We start from the raw sequence: 14,013 nt of genomic DNA on the forward strand, positions 1-14,013 counted from the left end.
TCCTTGCTGTATAAGTTTGTTTGTTTGTTTTAATTAAGACTTTCTTTTCTATCGTCCATAAGACTAGCATGCAATTTCCTTTTAGTTAACTTTGTATGCATTCAATTCTGTTTGATTATCACAATTTATATAATCTTAAAAATAAATCAAGTACAGGAGCATGTTCTATATTTAGATTCATAGATATTTTTTTCGTCGCAACGAACTGCTGTTTCAACAAAAAAAGAGACTAAATCAATTGATTGGTAAATCAGACAATAAAAGGTATAAATATTATAATTATTTAAGATTTTTATTAGCCTGCTTAAATGCATCATTTTACGACAGTTGCAAGACAATTCGTACCCAGGGTATTTCGTACCTTGCTCGTGCACGACTTACTCAATTTGATCAGAATTTGAAATACTAACTTACCTATTTATCTCTTATTTTTGTGGAGCTAAGGACCAAACTGGAGTAGATGAACATTAACTATCATTTCTATATTGTGGTGTTTGCTCTATGTTCAGAAAAATACCCCTGGCCCTGTAAAACATTATGAACAAAGAAACACAGGAAACAGCTGTTAGACAAATATTATTTTTTTTATTTGTAAATGAATCTTCAACCTTTGAATAAATAAGATACTTATTTGAAACTAATGGTCATTTTTCTCTCATTGACCTTTTCGAAAACCTAGCTAAACACCGTTTTCTGGTATGTTACGTCGTATTTAGCTATGGTCCATAGCTAAATACGACGTAACATACCAGAAAATTGATAAATTGAAAATTCCCCAGGGGAATTACTCCAAATGAAGAACATAACACAGTTACACATTTACATGATATTTCTATTTTTCTTTCATTATTTTACCGTTTAATGTGAAAAAAATCGATGTTTTTGAAAATTATCAATATTCCTTTAATAATTATTGCAAAATTTTTCAAAAAGTAAGTTGTTTATAATGAAAATCAATAAAATTTAAACAGACGTGGAATCTTCATTAAGGTTATTTTCGGCGTAAACTTGTATATTTACCTAACTTTTTGTATGGAATTATTCATACAATGACATTAAATTATTTTCTTCTAAAGAAATAACTGTTTTATTTCAATTTAATTTTAAAAAAAGGCCGAAAACATCGCAGTGTTAGCGATTTTCCCTAACTTTACCGAGTACCTGGGACTTGGTGCTTATAGATCTGTTACGTCCCAATTCAAATGGGACAAGTCCTCAATTACAAAAATGCCGATGTTTGCATAACTTCATAATACAATCAAATTTGTGACTGTTGATGTTCGCGGATACCATTGATTGGCCCAAAACGAGGCCGAGCACTTGTTCCTAGTCTACGTTTGGGATATAAATCTGCATTGCTAATGAGAGCGGAACAAATCAAATTAAGGTGAAAGTCAAGTTCTTATAAATAATACAATTTATTAAAAGTGAATAGAAAATTTTTTTTCAATTAAAGCAAAAAAACTTAAGAGAGAATTAACCAATTATCGGGGAAAAAGTGTTTCATCCCAGGGACTTAACAGCCCTTTTTTTCTTTCCTCCCAGGCAATTTTAGCAAGTAAATTGATATGTTTACTCAGTAAACGCGAACACTGCATCGAGTTCGCTATTACACTCCATGAGGTGAATACCCCAGAGCTATGTACAGACAGTACTGGAAAACAGCGTTTAGCCAGGTTTTTGAATTCGTGAATTGCTGATTCAGAAATATTTTGGGTTTAGTAGTAGATACAACTTACACAGGCATGAGTATTGGACCTGGGAAGAAAACATGACCAGATTAATAAAAAAAAACCTGTAAGTGTATTCATTTTAAATGTGCCAAAAACCAGGGTTACAAATATTTTTGAAATTAAATTTGATTTTTTTTTAATTTTCACATTGATTTATTTCTCAGAATAAAAAAAGAGGTCAAATTATACTTATAATCAGTAATATAAAATTAAAAGTAATATATAATCAGTAATAAAATTAACAAGACTGTTACATAATCCATTAACATCACCACAGTCCACTTCAAAGCGGCTTGTTAGCTTGAGAATGGCCTTGGTCAATACAAAGTATATTTTGAGAAAGGTCAAAGGTCATTGTGGCCATATCTTTAAATCACAGAACAGAAATTAGGAGCTGCAAAACAAAGAATGAGAAATTTTTATTTGGCATTAATTTATTTTCAATAATTGCTATTTCTGAATGAGAAAGCATTTTTGCATAATTGCTAGTTTTTTTTGTCATTTGATAATGTCTGCAGGTTTTGTATTAATTTCTTTTGCTATAAATATTTATGTACTTATCGGCTGTCAAATCAAGATTTGATTGATGCACAATACAAAAGTGTTGTTTGGTGACATACAGTACATTTTAAAATCATGTATTAAACCCATTCTTAACTAGTTGAAAAAGAAATTGTGTTTTTAGGACATTAATTATATAGACTGACTGCTGAGATATATCAATTAAAATGTATAAAATCTGCATAAAAACCAGTTAAGCAAGCAAAATAAAAATGAGTCAGAGTGGGCTTATTTTGTAGCTTGACTTTTATGAAAAATTTAACATCTTGTTTATCAAATCATAAGTGAAGTCTGATTTTTTTCTGTACCACATTTCTGTTACTACAAGTACAACGCTGCAAATTCATTGCTTTCTGGACACATGATGCAGAGGTGGAAAAATATGTTATGTCAAAACACAAGTGAAGTTTGATGTTCACTCTAATTAACTTATTATTATTTAGGGAGTATACTTAGGGAGTATTTGAAACTGAAATACATATGTGGCATGCATAATATGAAGGATTTCTATGTAATTTAGAATCTGCTGTTTCCAAATGATTTTTGCTTTTCTACATTGTATATGGAAGTGACTTGTCATTCACACCAACCCCAAAAAAAGTTTCAAATGAAAAATAGTTAAATTCATTGAAAGCAATAATTAACTGAAAACTTTGCTTATTTCAGGTGGTTGGGTGAAGATGGCTTTAGATATGAAGTTAAAGTCAAGCTATCTTGAGATCTTATCTCAAGGTATAGAGGAGGTTTGGCAGGACGAATCTTTCACTGACGTTGTGATCAATGTTGGAACAAAAACATACAATTGCCATAAGTTGATACTGTCCTCACTTTCAGCATATTTTAGTGCAATGTTTAGATCAGGGATGCGAGAAACACTGAATGGAACTGTCAACTTACAAAATATTGAGGCAGACATTTTTGAGGCAGTTTTGAAATTTATGTACACTGGCGGTAATGTGATAACCAAAGACAATGTACAGCATTTACTCCATGCAGCAGTTATGTTACAGGTCAAATGTCTTCAAGAACAGTGTGAATCCTACCTCAAAAAGTGCATAGGTAAATTGTAGATTGTAAATGCCATATAATGAATTTAATAACTGTTTTGTAATTTTTGAGTATTGTGTTCCATTTAAAAATAAATTTTTTATACATTTAAAAAATGCACACATCATGAATATTGACATACAGTTTGTACTAAATATTTTGTTTACACTTACTTGAAGGATGATGTAAAAGTACAGGAAAATCTTATGGACCTTGTACACTTTATTATATAATTATCACTTACTTAATATTACTCTTTAAACTTCTTAGACTTTAGATTTGTGTTCTGTACTGAAATATAATGTTTTAAGAAAATGAATTTTGTCTATACTATATTTAATACAACTTCTGTAGCACAACGCCCTTTGAGAGACAAAGATTTTCCTTGCTGCTGTGAGGTGTTACCCAATTTATTATGAAATCTTACTTTGAGAAAAAAATGATATTGTTGTTGTAAAGCAGTGATTGCTCTACATACAGAGGGCAGCTCTGTAGAGTTTGAACTGTACATATTTTAATCTATACATATTCACTTTACATTTCTAGGGCCAGAAAACTGTCTTGGTATCTGGAATGTGGCTTCTAGTCTGAACTGCTCAAAACTTATCAAAAAGAGCTGGACATATATCCTTGAGTTCTTCCCTACGGTATTAAACTCAGAGGAATATGGACAAATCTCCGCTGATGATCTCATAACAATAATCAATGATGATGACTTGAACACACCCTCAGAGGAGGCAGTCTGTGATGCTGTTTTAAAATGGGTCAACATTGATCCTGAATCAAGAAGACAGGAATTAGGAAAACTGCTCAGAAATGTTAGATTTCCTTTAATTTGTGTAAAATATGTCAAAGAATTGAACACAAATGACTTGATTAAAAATAACGCTGACTGTCAGTCATTACTTGAAGGCATTTATGAGTATCTAACTACCAAAGATAATGACATGTTGAGTGTGAATTATTTGTCAGAGATGTCTCGTAATTGCCAACATAGACAAGAAGAGATGATGTGTGTAGTTGGTACCCGTAGTCGTCATCCAAATCCTCAGGCAACAGAAATCAAATGTTTTAGTTTTCGACGTGATGCAGAATATATATTAGCCGAACTACCTACTGAACCTGGTGCATGCTTCGCTGTTTGCAAGTGTAGGGACAATGTTTATATCTCAGGGGGTTATCATGGACAGAATCTTGTTCTACAATTTGTGTCAAGTGATAACAGATGGCAGCACTGTAGCCCTATGCTTGAAGGTCGTTGGGGTCATTCACTGGTTGAAGTTGATGGAAAAATTTATGCTGTTGGTGGAAGCACAAAAATTTCACAAACGCTTTGCAGCATTGAGTGCTATGACCCAGTTTTGAATGAATGGAAATTAGCTGGTGCTCTCAATATACCAGTGTCATTTATGCCAACTGCAGCAATAGGAAACAGAATCTACGTGTTTGGAGGGAAGTTGGGAGATCGGACATTAACAACTAAAGTTCAATGCTTTGATATCAAAAGAAGAATGTGTTTCATTATTGAAGATATGCCTCTTATGGCTTCAACTGCAAGTAGAGTTGCTGTTGTTGATGAAGCAGTTTACATATTCTATCGCCATGGTGATATTGTAGAATTCAAAGTAGGTTCCTCAGTTTCAGTTGTTGGGAATATGCCACATTTTGATCACTATGGCGTGATTCCTCATGAAGGACAGATTTTGATAGTTGGTTGTCAAAGTAACCAATATTCAACAGTGATGTTCAATCCTGTAACAAGGGAGATGACTCCCTATAGCAGGACAGTGAAGGCAGCTTTATGTAACTTTTACTGTATGCCAATTGTTATGAGCAAACAACATATCAAGGCAGAATCTGACCACCAGTAGCATGGCTAATCTATCAAATCAAAATGATTGCAATACTTATGAATATTGGTGTGCATCTTTGTCCATTAATAGTGATCTAGTCCTCATTAGCCCCCTATGGTTCATTGGAGGTATTATAGTATTATAGGTTTGCCGTCTTTCAGTCTGTCTGTGTGTCTGATTCATTCGTTTGGTCAAGGAAACAATAGGTATTGTAATGGTATTATTTTATTCATACAGCATTTACTGTTGGGTAAAATGTGGTATTGATAAAGATAAACCATTTGTAGGAACACCAGTCTGCTTAAACATGATCCTGTTATAATTAAAAAAGTTCTTGGAATAACTTGATAAATGGATAGATGGCGGATATGTACATGATTTTAGTTTGTTCCAATGTGAAGTGTGGTTGCTATGGCAATTAATAGACTATATACATTTTTGAAGTCCTGTAGATATTCAATTTAAACTTGTTACAAGATCAGACTCAAAGCAATAGCTTTTGATTTCACAAGTTATTGACCTTATTCAAATTGAAAATCTTTTAAACATCTACATTTTCTTGAATATATTTCTAACGCCAATTGAGGCATTTTATATAAACTTTGTACAAACTTCATTTATGTCATATTAAGTAATTTGATTTATTCCTCAGTCAGAATTTTATCATGGCATTGTTCCAGTTCATCTGCTTTATACTTGGCAGAAAGTGGTCATCTTGGATTACAACATAGATTACTGTTTCCTCAAAGTCATCTGCGAAAGTACATTTGATTAAGATTAAGATTAAGATAATTTTTCACCTTTATATCACTGAAGAGAAACCATTTATATTCTAAAGAGAAACTGGAATGTGTCACACCTGCATGTATCATTTACAAGAAATTAATGATTTTCAGCTAAGTTCTAGTCATTATTTAAATTTTTGTTCCTTTTACTGTGGAAAGGCACTTTCCAGTAGAGGGGACTATTTTTTACAGGACAATAGTATTATTACTTTATATATTTAAACTCCCAGCAATAGCATTACTATTTTATATATTTATACATTACAGCTTTTTTAAAGGCTAATAGCTTTAATATCTTTATGCATATTTCTCAGATTATTGTACTATTGCTTTCCCTGGTCAGCTATAGAGTGCCTTATTTACGGATATTTTTTGTATTAGATAATAATATAAATGCATAAATGTAAGATATTAGTCAATAAGCATTTCAAAGGGCTTGATAAAACTGTAAAATTTTCTGCTGACCTAATATTAGTTCCTTTTGACTAATATTAAGGTCATCACTCTAGTCAAAATAGAAAGAATGGGTTAACAAACTTTTTTTCATTAATTTTACATTAGATTTAAGTGAAGGTGCAATTGGCCTGATATGTTAAAAACTTGTTTAATGATGTAGCGCACAGGCGCATAATATACTTTCAATATACATGTACCTTATTATATGTGTATAAACTATATACAGAATCGCTGTAATTATAGTATATAAATATATAACTACATATGGTCTAGTGCACTAGAAGTGCACACGGTGTGCACTTCTAGTTCAGCTCTAGTGCACTAGAAGTGCACAAGGGTGGGAAGTTTAGTGTGAACTCAACTGTAGGTAGATTATCAACTGAGGGGTTGCCTTGAAGGGTTGAGGCATCAGAATTGCACCCATCGTTTTTTGCTACATGAGTGTAAGAGACAACTTAATGGGTTCAAATTACTGGAGTCTATGAATCTCTTAGTTCCAGCAGGTGAAGTGGTTTTGACCCTTGGTGTTGCTTTAAGTTTGTTACATCCTAGGTTAGCAAAATCTTCTTTCCTGTTTCAGCATCATATGACCTAAATTGTGTTGGTATGCAGTTAAACCAAACAAACAAGGGAGATTATATCTGTAATTAGCACCTGTAAGGTCAAGGTTAGCTTGTCATAATGTAGGGTAAAAATGTTTATTTGAATAAAATTTTACTTACTCTTGTTTTTTGGAAAGCCCTCATTGTCTTGACATTTGTATTAAAAGACATACTGTATAAATGAGCATCTTTAAAATACAATGTTTTATTTATCTTATTAATTTATTTATTGTTATTTATTTGACTGTTTTTTATTGTTTGTCCGTTTTATATCTATTATCATTATGTACCTGTAAGACATACGAAAGGGTTATCCAAACATTTGTTGACATTCTTTGGTGCGTAAAATATATTTGAGATATTGATTTGAAATTCTTTCATTGCTTAGAAGAATATATAACAAATAAAAAAAGAAAAAATCATGTTAGTAGCTTCTTATATTACAACAATATTCAATTTTACATAAACACATGTCAGCGACAGCGGCGCACTCTAAAAAGTTATTGACGTCATAGTATTTAATTAACGTACAACTTATGCTTTAACGTTACACAGTCAATAACCATTACTGCTTCACAAATTAATGTCCATCACTAAATTTGTTATGCCACTTAAAAACTAATGATAGTGAAATTTTATTTCTCTGTTCGCCTGATGTTTTTTATTTTATTTTTTTCAAATGTTTCTGTAAGTGTCATTCCCAAATTACAGCAAAATTTTATGATCACGCTATTTTCTAATTACTGCGTGTCCGTCATTTTCCCGTTGTAAACAATATCGTCGTCTGGCGTTTCTGGCGATTTCAACAAAAATTAACAGAAATGACGTCCATAATTTAAAAAAAATTGACATCATAGAAGAAATGTGCGTTGTTTAGCGGGTTTTCTACGTTAATTAGTAGTTTTTTAGCAAAAAATATACGATGAATAACTGCGCTTTTCTACTGTGCGCCGGGTGCCGTGTATGTGCTTACTTAAAAGCAATATAAAATCATTATTTATTGATGCAGTTAACTGTTCGTTTCAAAACGAGTTGATAATATTTTACAATGTATGCTGATAAAATTTCATTACAATACACGTTGACGTTCAAAAGATATTTAAAAAGTCCACGAATTTTTGGATAACCCCTCTTACTTGTATAGAAAGCAAATCCAAACTGTAAATGGGTTTGAACCAAATGACTTTTCTGACATAATGTCATTATTTAATAGTTGAATATAAGGTTTTAATGTGAAAAGATATATATATAATACAAGGGTAAATTAACTATGACTACCTTGATTTGTTACTCGTATTTTAAGTTCTGCTGACTACAATATACAGTTATACTTTATATCTTTTGATATAGCAAGTCCATTGTGTTAATCAAGATACTTATTTATCACATATCCGTGCCACTTTTTTTAATTCTGTAAAAAATGGTATTGCACAGCCCTGCATATATTTTGTGTTATACAAACATAGTGTAAAGATGCAGTAAATGTTAGCATTACACTAAAGGCTAGTCAATGAAAAATGATTCTTTTTCACTTTAAACAGACTTTATTTTTGCTCTGTGATAAATAGAATATTATATTTGTGTAGATTAACCCATTACTTCATATACACGCCTTTTAACGCCTTTTTCCCCCCCCCCCCCCCTTTTGTTGTCTCAAATGATGAAAGAATGCCTTATTTAGGCCCCAAACACTTGTTTTTGTTTGAGAAATGTTGTTAAACAAAGTGACCTCTTTTTCGGCGCGGCCCCCCAACCAAAAGATACATCAGGGGGTTGCCAGAAGGGGGATGTGCCCCCTTCTGTTTGGGGGGTCTGAAGGGGGGCGGAGTCCCCCTCATCGCCAAGAAAAATTTTGGACTTGTGAGAGGCTGTAAATGACCCCAGATTGATCATAAGGTAACGTGTAACCAACGCTGAAAAGCATTTGACTCTATCTCAATCCATTGAGAAAGTGCAGCACTTTGAAATCAATTTTGATGGAAAAAATCAACGCAAAATAGTGATTTTTGGCAATTTTGAGATGTCCCCTCGTTGTTATGGTAACAGAAAATTTAAGCCTGAGCATGTTGTTGCAAGTGCAATGGTCCAGTCAACATTTGTGCCAAGTTTGATTAGTGTTGAAGCAGTTTTTATAGTATTATAGCAATTTGAACTTGTAACGGGAGACTTTTCAATGAAAACAGCCATTTTTCACAAAATGCTCATGAAGTAATGGGTTAATTACTGAATATATTGAACTTGTGGAATAAAACAATATTATGCTTGCCAAATGCTCGCATAATATAATTTTATTCAACTCCTTAATAAATTCAGTATTGAACTTACACTCATTCGATATCCTCTATGTAATAATTCTGTTATTGTTGGGATTATTTTTTTAGAGGTATTGAATCATGCCCTATTAAAGTTTTGTGGACTTTTCCCTGTATAATACATGAACATGTAAGTAACTCCTGATTTTATTTCATGTTTTCATTATATTTTTTTTAAGCTACATGTTGACAATTTTAGTAAAGTAGTAAAACTTCCTGAATTCAACTTTGTTTGTCATTAAGTATATGGGATGATTCAGAGATTAAAATTGTTAAATATTTATAACAGGAAAGAAGAATATTGAATTTTCTCAATTATTTCATTTAAGTTTTGATAATGTTGTACATTGCCCAAAGAAGGGTAGATTCTAAATATCACTTGCTACAGATGCAATTCAGAATAACATTCATTGAGAAACAAATTGATTGATCTTTAAAAAGAGTAAACAAGTAGATTGTGATGGAATGTTTTCATGTAATTTTATACAAGCAATAAACAGAAGAAAAAAATTGAAAATGTGTTTTTCACTTAACCAGTTTAACCTTTTCCCTTATATAAGCGTGTTTCGACGGCTTTTTGCCCCCCCCCCCCTTTTTGAGGCCTCAAACAGTGAAAAAATGTCCTATTTAGACCACAAACACTGTTTTTCGTTTGAGAAATGTTGTTTAAAAAAGTGACCATTTTTTCGGCGCCGTCCCCCATCCAAATAATACATCAGGGGGTTGCCAGAAGGGGGATGTACCCCCTTCTGTTTGGGGGGGTTTGAAGGGGGGCGGAGTCCCCCTCATCACCAAGAAAATTTTGGACTTGTGAGAGGCTTAAAATGACCCCAGGTTGATCATAAGGTAACGTGTAACCAACGCTGAAAAGCCTTTGACTCTATCTCAATCCCTTGAGAAGTTGCAGCATTTTGAAGTTAATTTTGATGGAAAAAATCGAGGCAAAAAAGTGATTTTTGGCAATTTTGAGATGTCCCCTCGTTGCCATGGTAATAGGAAATTTAAGACTGAGCATGTCGTTACAAAGGCAATGGTCCAGTCAACATTTGTGCCAAGTTTGATTAGTATTGAAGCATTTTTCATAGTTTCATAGCAGTTTGAACTTGTAAGAGGAGGCTTTTCAGTGAAAATGGCCATTTTTATACCCCCACAAACGAAGTTTAGGGGGGGTATATAGGAGTCAGCTTGTCGGTCGGTTGGTCGGTCGGTCGGTCCGTCGGTCGGTCCACATCATGGTTTCCAGACGATAACTAGAGTTTGGAATGAGGTATTGTAATCAAACTTGGTATATAGCAACCTTATGTGGAAACTCCGGTTGGTATTGCATTTGGACCCCCTGGGGTCAAGGTCAAGGTCACCGTTACTAAAAATAGAAAAATGGTTTCCGGACAATAACTAGAGTTAGGAATGAGATATTATTATCAAACTTTGCGTATAGCAAGCTTATATGAAGACCTGGGTTGGTATTGCATTTAGGCCCCCTGGGATCAAGATCAAGGTCATGGTTACTAAAAATAGAAAAATGGTTTCCGGACAATAACTTGAGTAAGGAATGAGATATTGTAATCAAACTTGGTATATAGCAAGCTTATATGAAGACCTGGGTTGGTATTGTATTTGGACCCCCTGGGGTCAAGGTCACTGTTACTAAAAATAGAAAAATTGTTTCCGGACAATAACTAGAGTTAGGAATGAGATATTGTTATCAAACTTGGTGTATAGCAAGCTTATATAAAGACCTGGGTTGGTATTGCATTTGGACCCCCTGGGGTCAAGGTCAAGGTCACCGTTACTAAAAATAGAAAAATCGTTTCCGGACAATAACTTGAGATAGGAATGAGATATTGTAATCAAACTTAATCAAACTTGGTGTATAGCAAGCTTTTATGAAGACCTGGGTTGGTATTGTTTTTGGCCCCCTGGGGTCAAGGTCACCGTTACTAAAAATAGAAAAATGGTTTCCGGACAATAACTAGAGTTAGGAATGAGATATTGTTATCAAACTTGGTGTATAGCAAGCTTATATGAAGACCTGGGTTGGTATTGCATTTGGACCCCCTGGGGTCAAGGTCAAGGTCACTATTCCTAAAAATAGAAAAATGGTTACCGGACAATAACTAGAGTTAGGAATGAGATATTGTAATCAAACTTTGTGAAAAGCAAGCTTATTTGGAGACCCAGTTGGGATTACAATTAATTGAAATATTTCTTTGTTCACAGTTGATAGTTTGTGTTGAAAGTTTTCTTCAGACTACTTTTTTTTCAAAAAGTTGCTGGTGGGGGTATTAATCACCTTCAGTGATAGGTCTAGTTCACAATATGCTCATGGGGGAAAGGGTTAAGCTTACCAGAACTGATTGTTTGTTTGTTTCATTTTACGCCTTTTTCCAACAGTATTTCAGTCATATAGGCGGGTAGTTTCCTAACCATTGTTCCTGGAGAGTTACACCAGTACTAAACTACCTTCCTCCGCGCTAAACTACCAAAGCATCTCCCGGGGATCGAACCCACGCCGGAGAGGTAACTGGATTAGAAGTCATCGACTCTAACCCCTCGACCACGGAGACGGTCTACTAGAACTGAAGGTTTGGGCGAGTTATTATTATCAGCATTATGTATATTAACAAGGGATGTCACGGTTAAAAAATGCTAAACAGCGACTTTATAAACTGTGTCATACTAATCAAATCCTTAGATTTTCAACATTAACTTTGTTTCTTTATGAAAAAGAGATGACATTTGCTCGTATTTTGTTGTAACCAAATAATAAGTTAGCGCCGAACCATACTTGATCAGATCCGGAAAAATACATTGTTGGGTACAACTAAAATACAATCAAATTGTTGTATCTTTTTATAAAAATACTAAGGTGATATTTAGAATTGATTTCAAACTTTTTGTAACAAAGGGAAATAACTCAAAAATTAAAAAGTGCAGAGTACCGGTTCTTGTACACTGCACTTCGGGTCATTATAAGAAGCATGTATACCAAGTTTGAAGTCAATCCGACTTATAATGACTGACTTATGCTAAGGACAAGCTTAAGGGGACGCCAATGCCAAAAGTAACCCCTTTATGTCAACTTTTACAAGGCAACACAAAAAGAGCCAGGTCAGTTTTTAAGTGGTTCCAGTCTGACAACTATGTTTAGAGGAATAAATCCTTGGTATGACTTCAGACTTAGCAAGGTAATATTTAAGGTATTAGCACCCTAATGCATTACCTCCGCTTTGAAGAGTATTCAAATAGGCTAGAATTACTGTTAACTACATTGAAAATGAGGGCCATGGGTTCAATCCCCAGAAGGGTCAACTTTTTTTTTCTTTCTTTTTTTCTTTTAACATTATTTATGTATCTCTCATGTCACATATGGAAAGAAAAAAGTGTTTAATTTTGAATTTATATAGGTATTTATTGGCTAAATTATGCTAAATCTAGTAATAAATATGGTACCTGATATTTTCAAAGTGTAATATAATCAAAACTAGACGGTAAAAGTATTTCATATTTTACAAGATCAACCAATATACTTTTTTAAAAATTTAGGGAAACTTTGAAAACAGGCACTCATTTGGGTAAATTTTAAGAATTTTTTGAATTAGGCTCCCCAAGTGGAAAAATGGTCAGACATGTGGTAAAAATGGGTGGGGTAGGGTAACATTTTTATACAGATTTCATAAATTTTAAGTAATAACCATAATTTTGCTTATGTGGATTGTTAGCTGAATGGTACTATTTGTTTCTTACCAAAAATTCATGGGAAAACATTTTTCATTAGAATGTTATAGCAGATTATTTAAAGGTTCCTCATTTCTAAAAAAGGGCCCTCATAACATCCTAGCTTGAGTTCAGAAAAGTGGCCATAACTTGATTTCCGTACGGTAAACTTTGTTTAAATTTTGCATACAGGTGTACTTTAAGGTATACATCTGACCTATGATGTCAATTCTTTAGTTCCTGATAGTGCCCATTAGGGTCCTAATACCTTAAATGACTAGAAAAATCAACCAGAAATTAGTAAAGAACATGGCTGCTCAACAAATTGATTCACCCAATAAGTATGTTTATGTTAAGGTTTAAGTATTTAACAATTTCTTGTTGTTTTTATTTCTGACATATCTGAGTAAAACATCAACTTTAAAATAAAACACATTTGATGTGTATGATGAAATAATAAAGTGACCAAGTAAAGCAACGCTCCTCAAAAATCCTAGTAAGATACAATCAGAAGGTAATTATCATAGTGATTTCCTCAACTAGTCCTCAAAATAGAACTACAGAAGGTGCATAGTTAATGAGGCTTAGTTAACTTGTAAATTCATTTCAGCAACTTTTCAGTTCATATTTCCAAAAACGTAACATACAGTAGCAGTGTAAGAAATTAGGATTTGAATCGACTAGGCTGGTCGGACTACCAGATTGGAATATTCACTAGCCCAAAAGACATTTCACTAGCATGATTCATTTGTTTAAAACAGTTGTTTATATTGCCTCTGAAAATACAGTAGCCTGTATCGGGCTTGTAACTGTGACAAGTTGGTAGCCCGAGGAGAAATTTAGTAGTCAGGGGCGATCAGACTACTGCTATTTCGAACACTGCAGTAGAGCGAGCGTCATTCAGCTTTTGTCAGCTATGATAACTGTATTTGGTCTGTTTTGAGTTC

General features: G+C 33.5%; 1 protein-coding gene across 1 annotated transcript; it reads left to right on the plus strand.

The window, feature by feature from the left end:
* Positions 1 to 152: 152 nt before the first annotated feature.
* Positions 153 to 6,715, plus strand: LOC132716968 (ectoderm-neural cortex protein 1-like). The gene is made up of 3 exons (XM_060700311.1): positions 153 to 264; positions 2,961 to 3,353; positions 3,888 to 6,715. The coding sequence occupies exons 2-3, from the start codon at positions 2,975 to 2,977 to the stop codon at positions 5,210 to 5,212; spliced, it is 1,704 nt and encodes a 567-aa protein (XP_060556294.1). The 5' UTR covers positions 153 to 264; positions 2,961 to 2,974; the 3' UTR covers positions 5,213 to 6,715.
* Positions 6,716 to 14,013: the final 7,298 nt, after the last annotated feature.

The sequence above is a fragment of the Ruditapes philippinarum genome, unplaced genomic scaffold (genome assembly GCF_026571515.1).
Source record: "Ruditapes philippinarum isolate M1 unplaced genomic scaffold, ASM2657151v2 ctg3787_1_1_1_1, whole genome shotgun sequence".
In the NCBI taxonomy this organism is placed as follows: domain Eukaryota; kingdom Metazoa; phylum Mollusca; class Bivalvia; order Venerida; family Veneridae; genus Ruditapes; species Ruditapes philippinarum.

Excerpts from the sequence above, each read along its gene's own strand:
- LOC132716968 (XM_060700311.1), top strand. The coding sequence starts at position 2,975 with ATGGCTTTAGATATGAAGTTAAAGTCAAGCTATCTTGAGATCTTATCT. Across the intron at positions 3,354-3,887 it reads CTACCTCAAAAAGTGCATAG|GGCCAGAAAACTGTCTTGGT; the intron begins GTAAATTGTAGA and ends TTACATTTCTAG.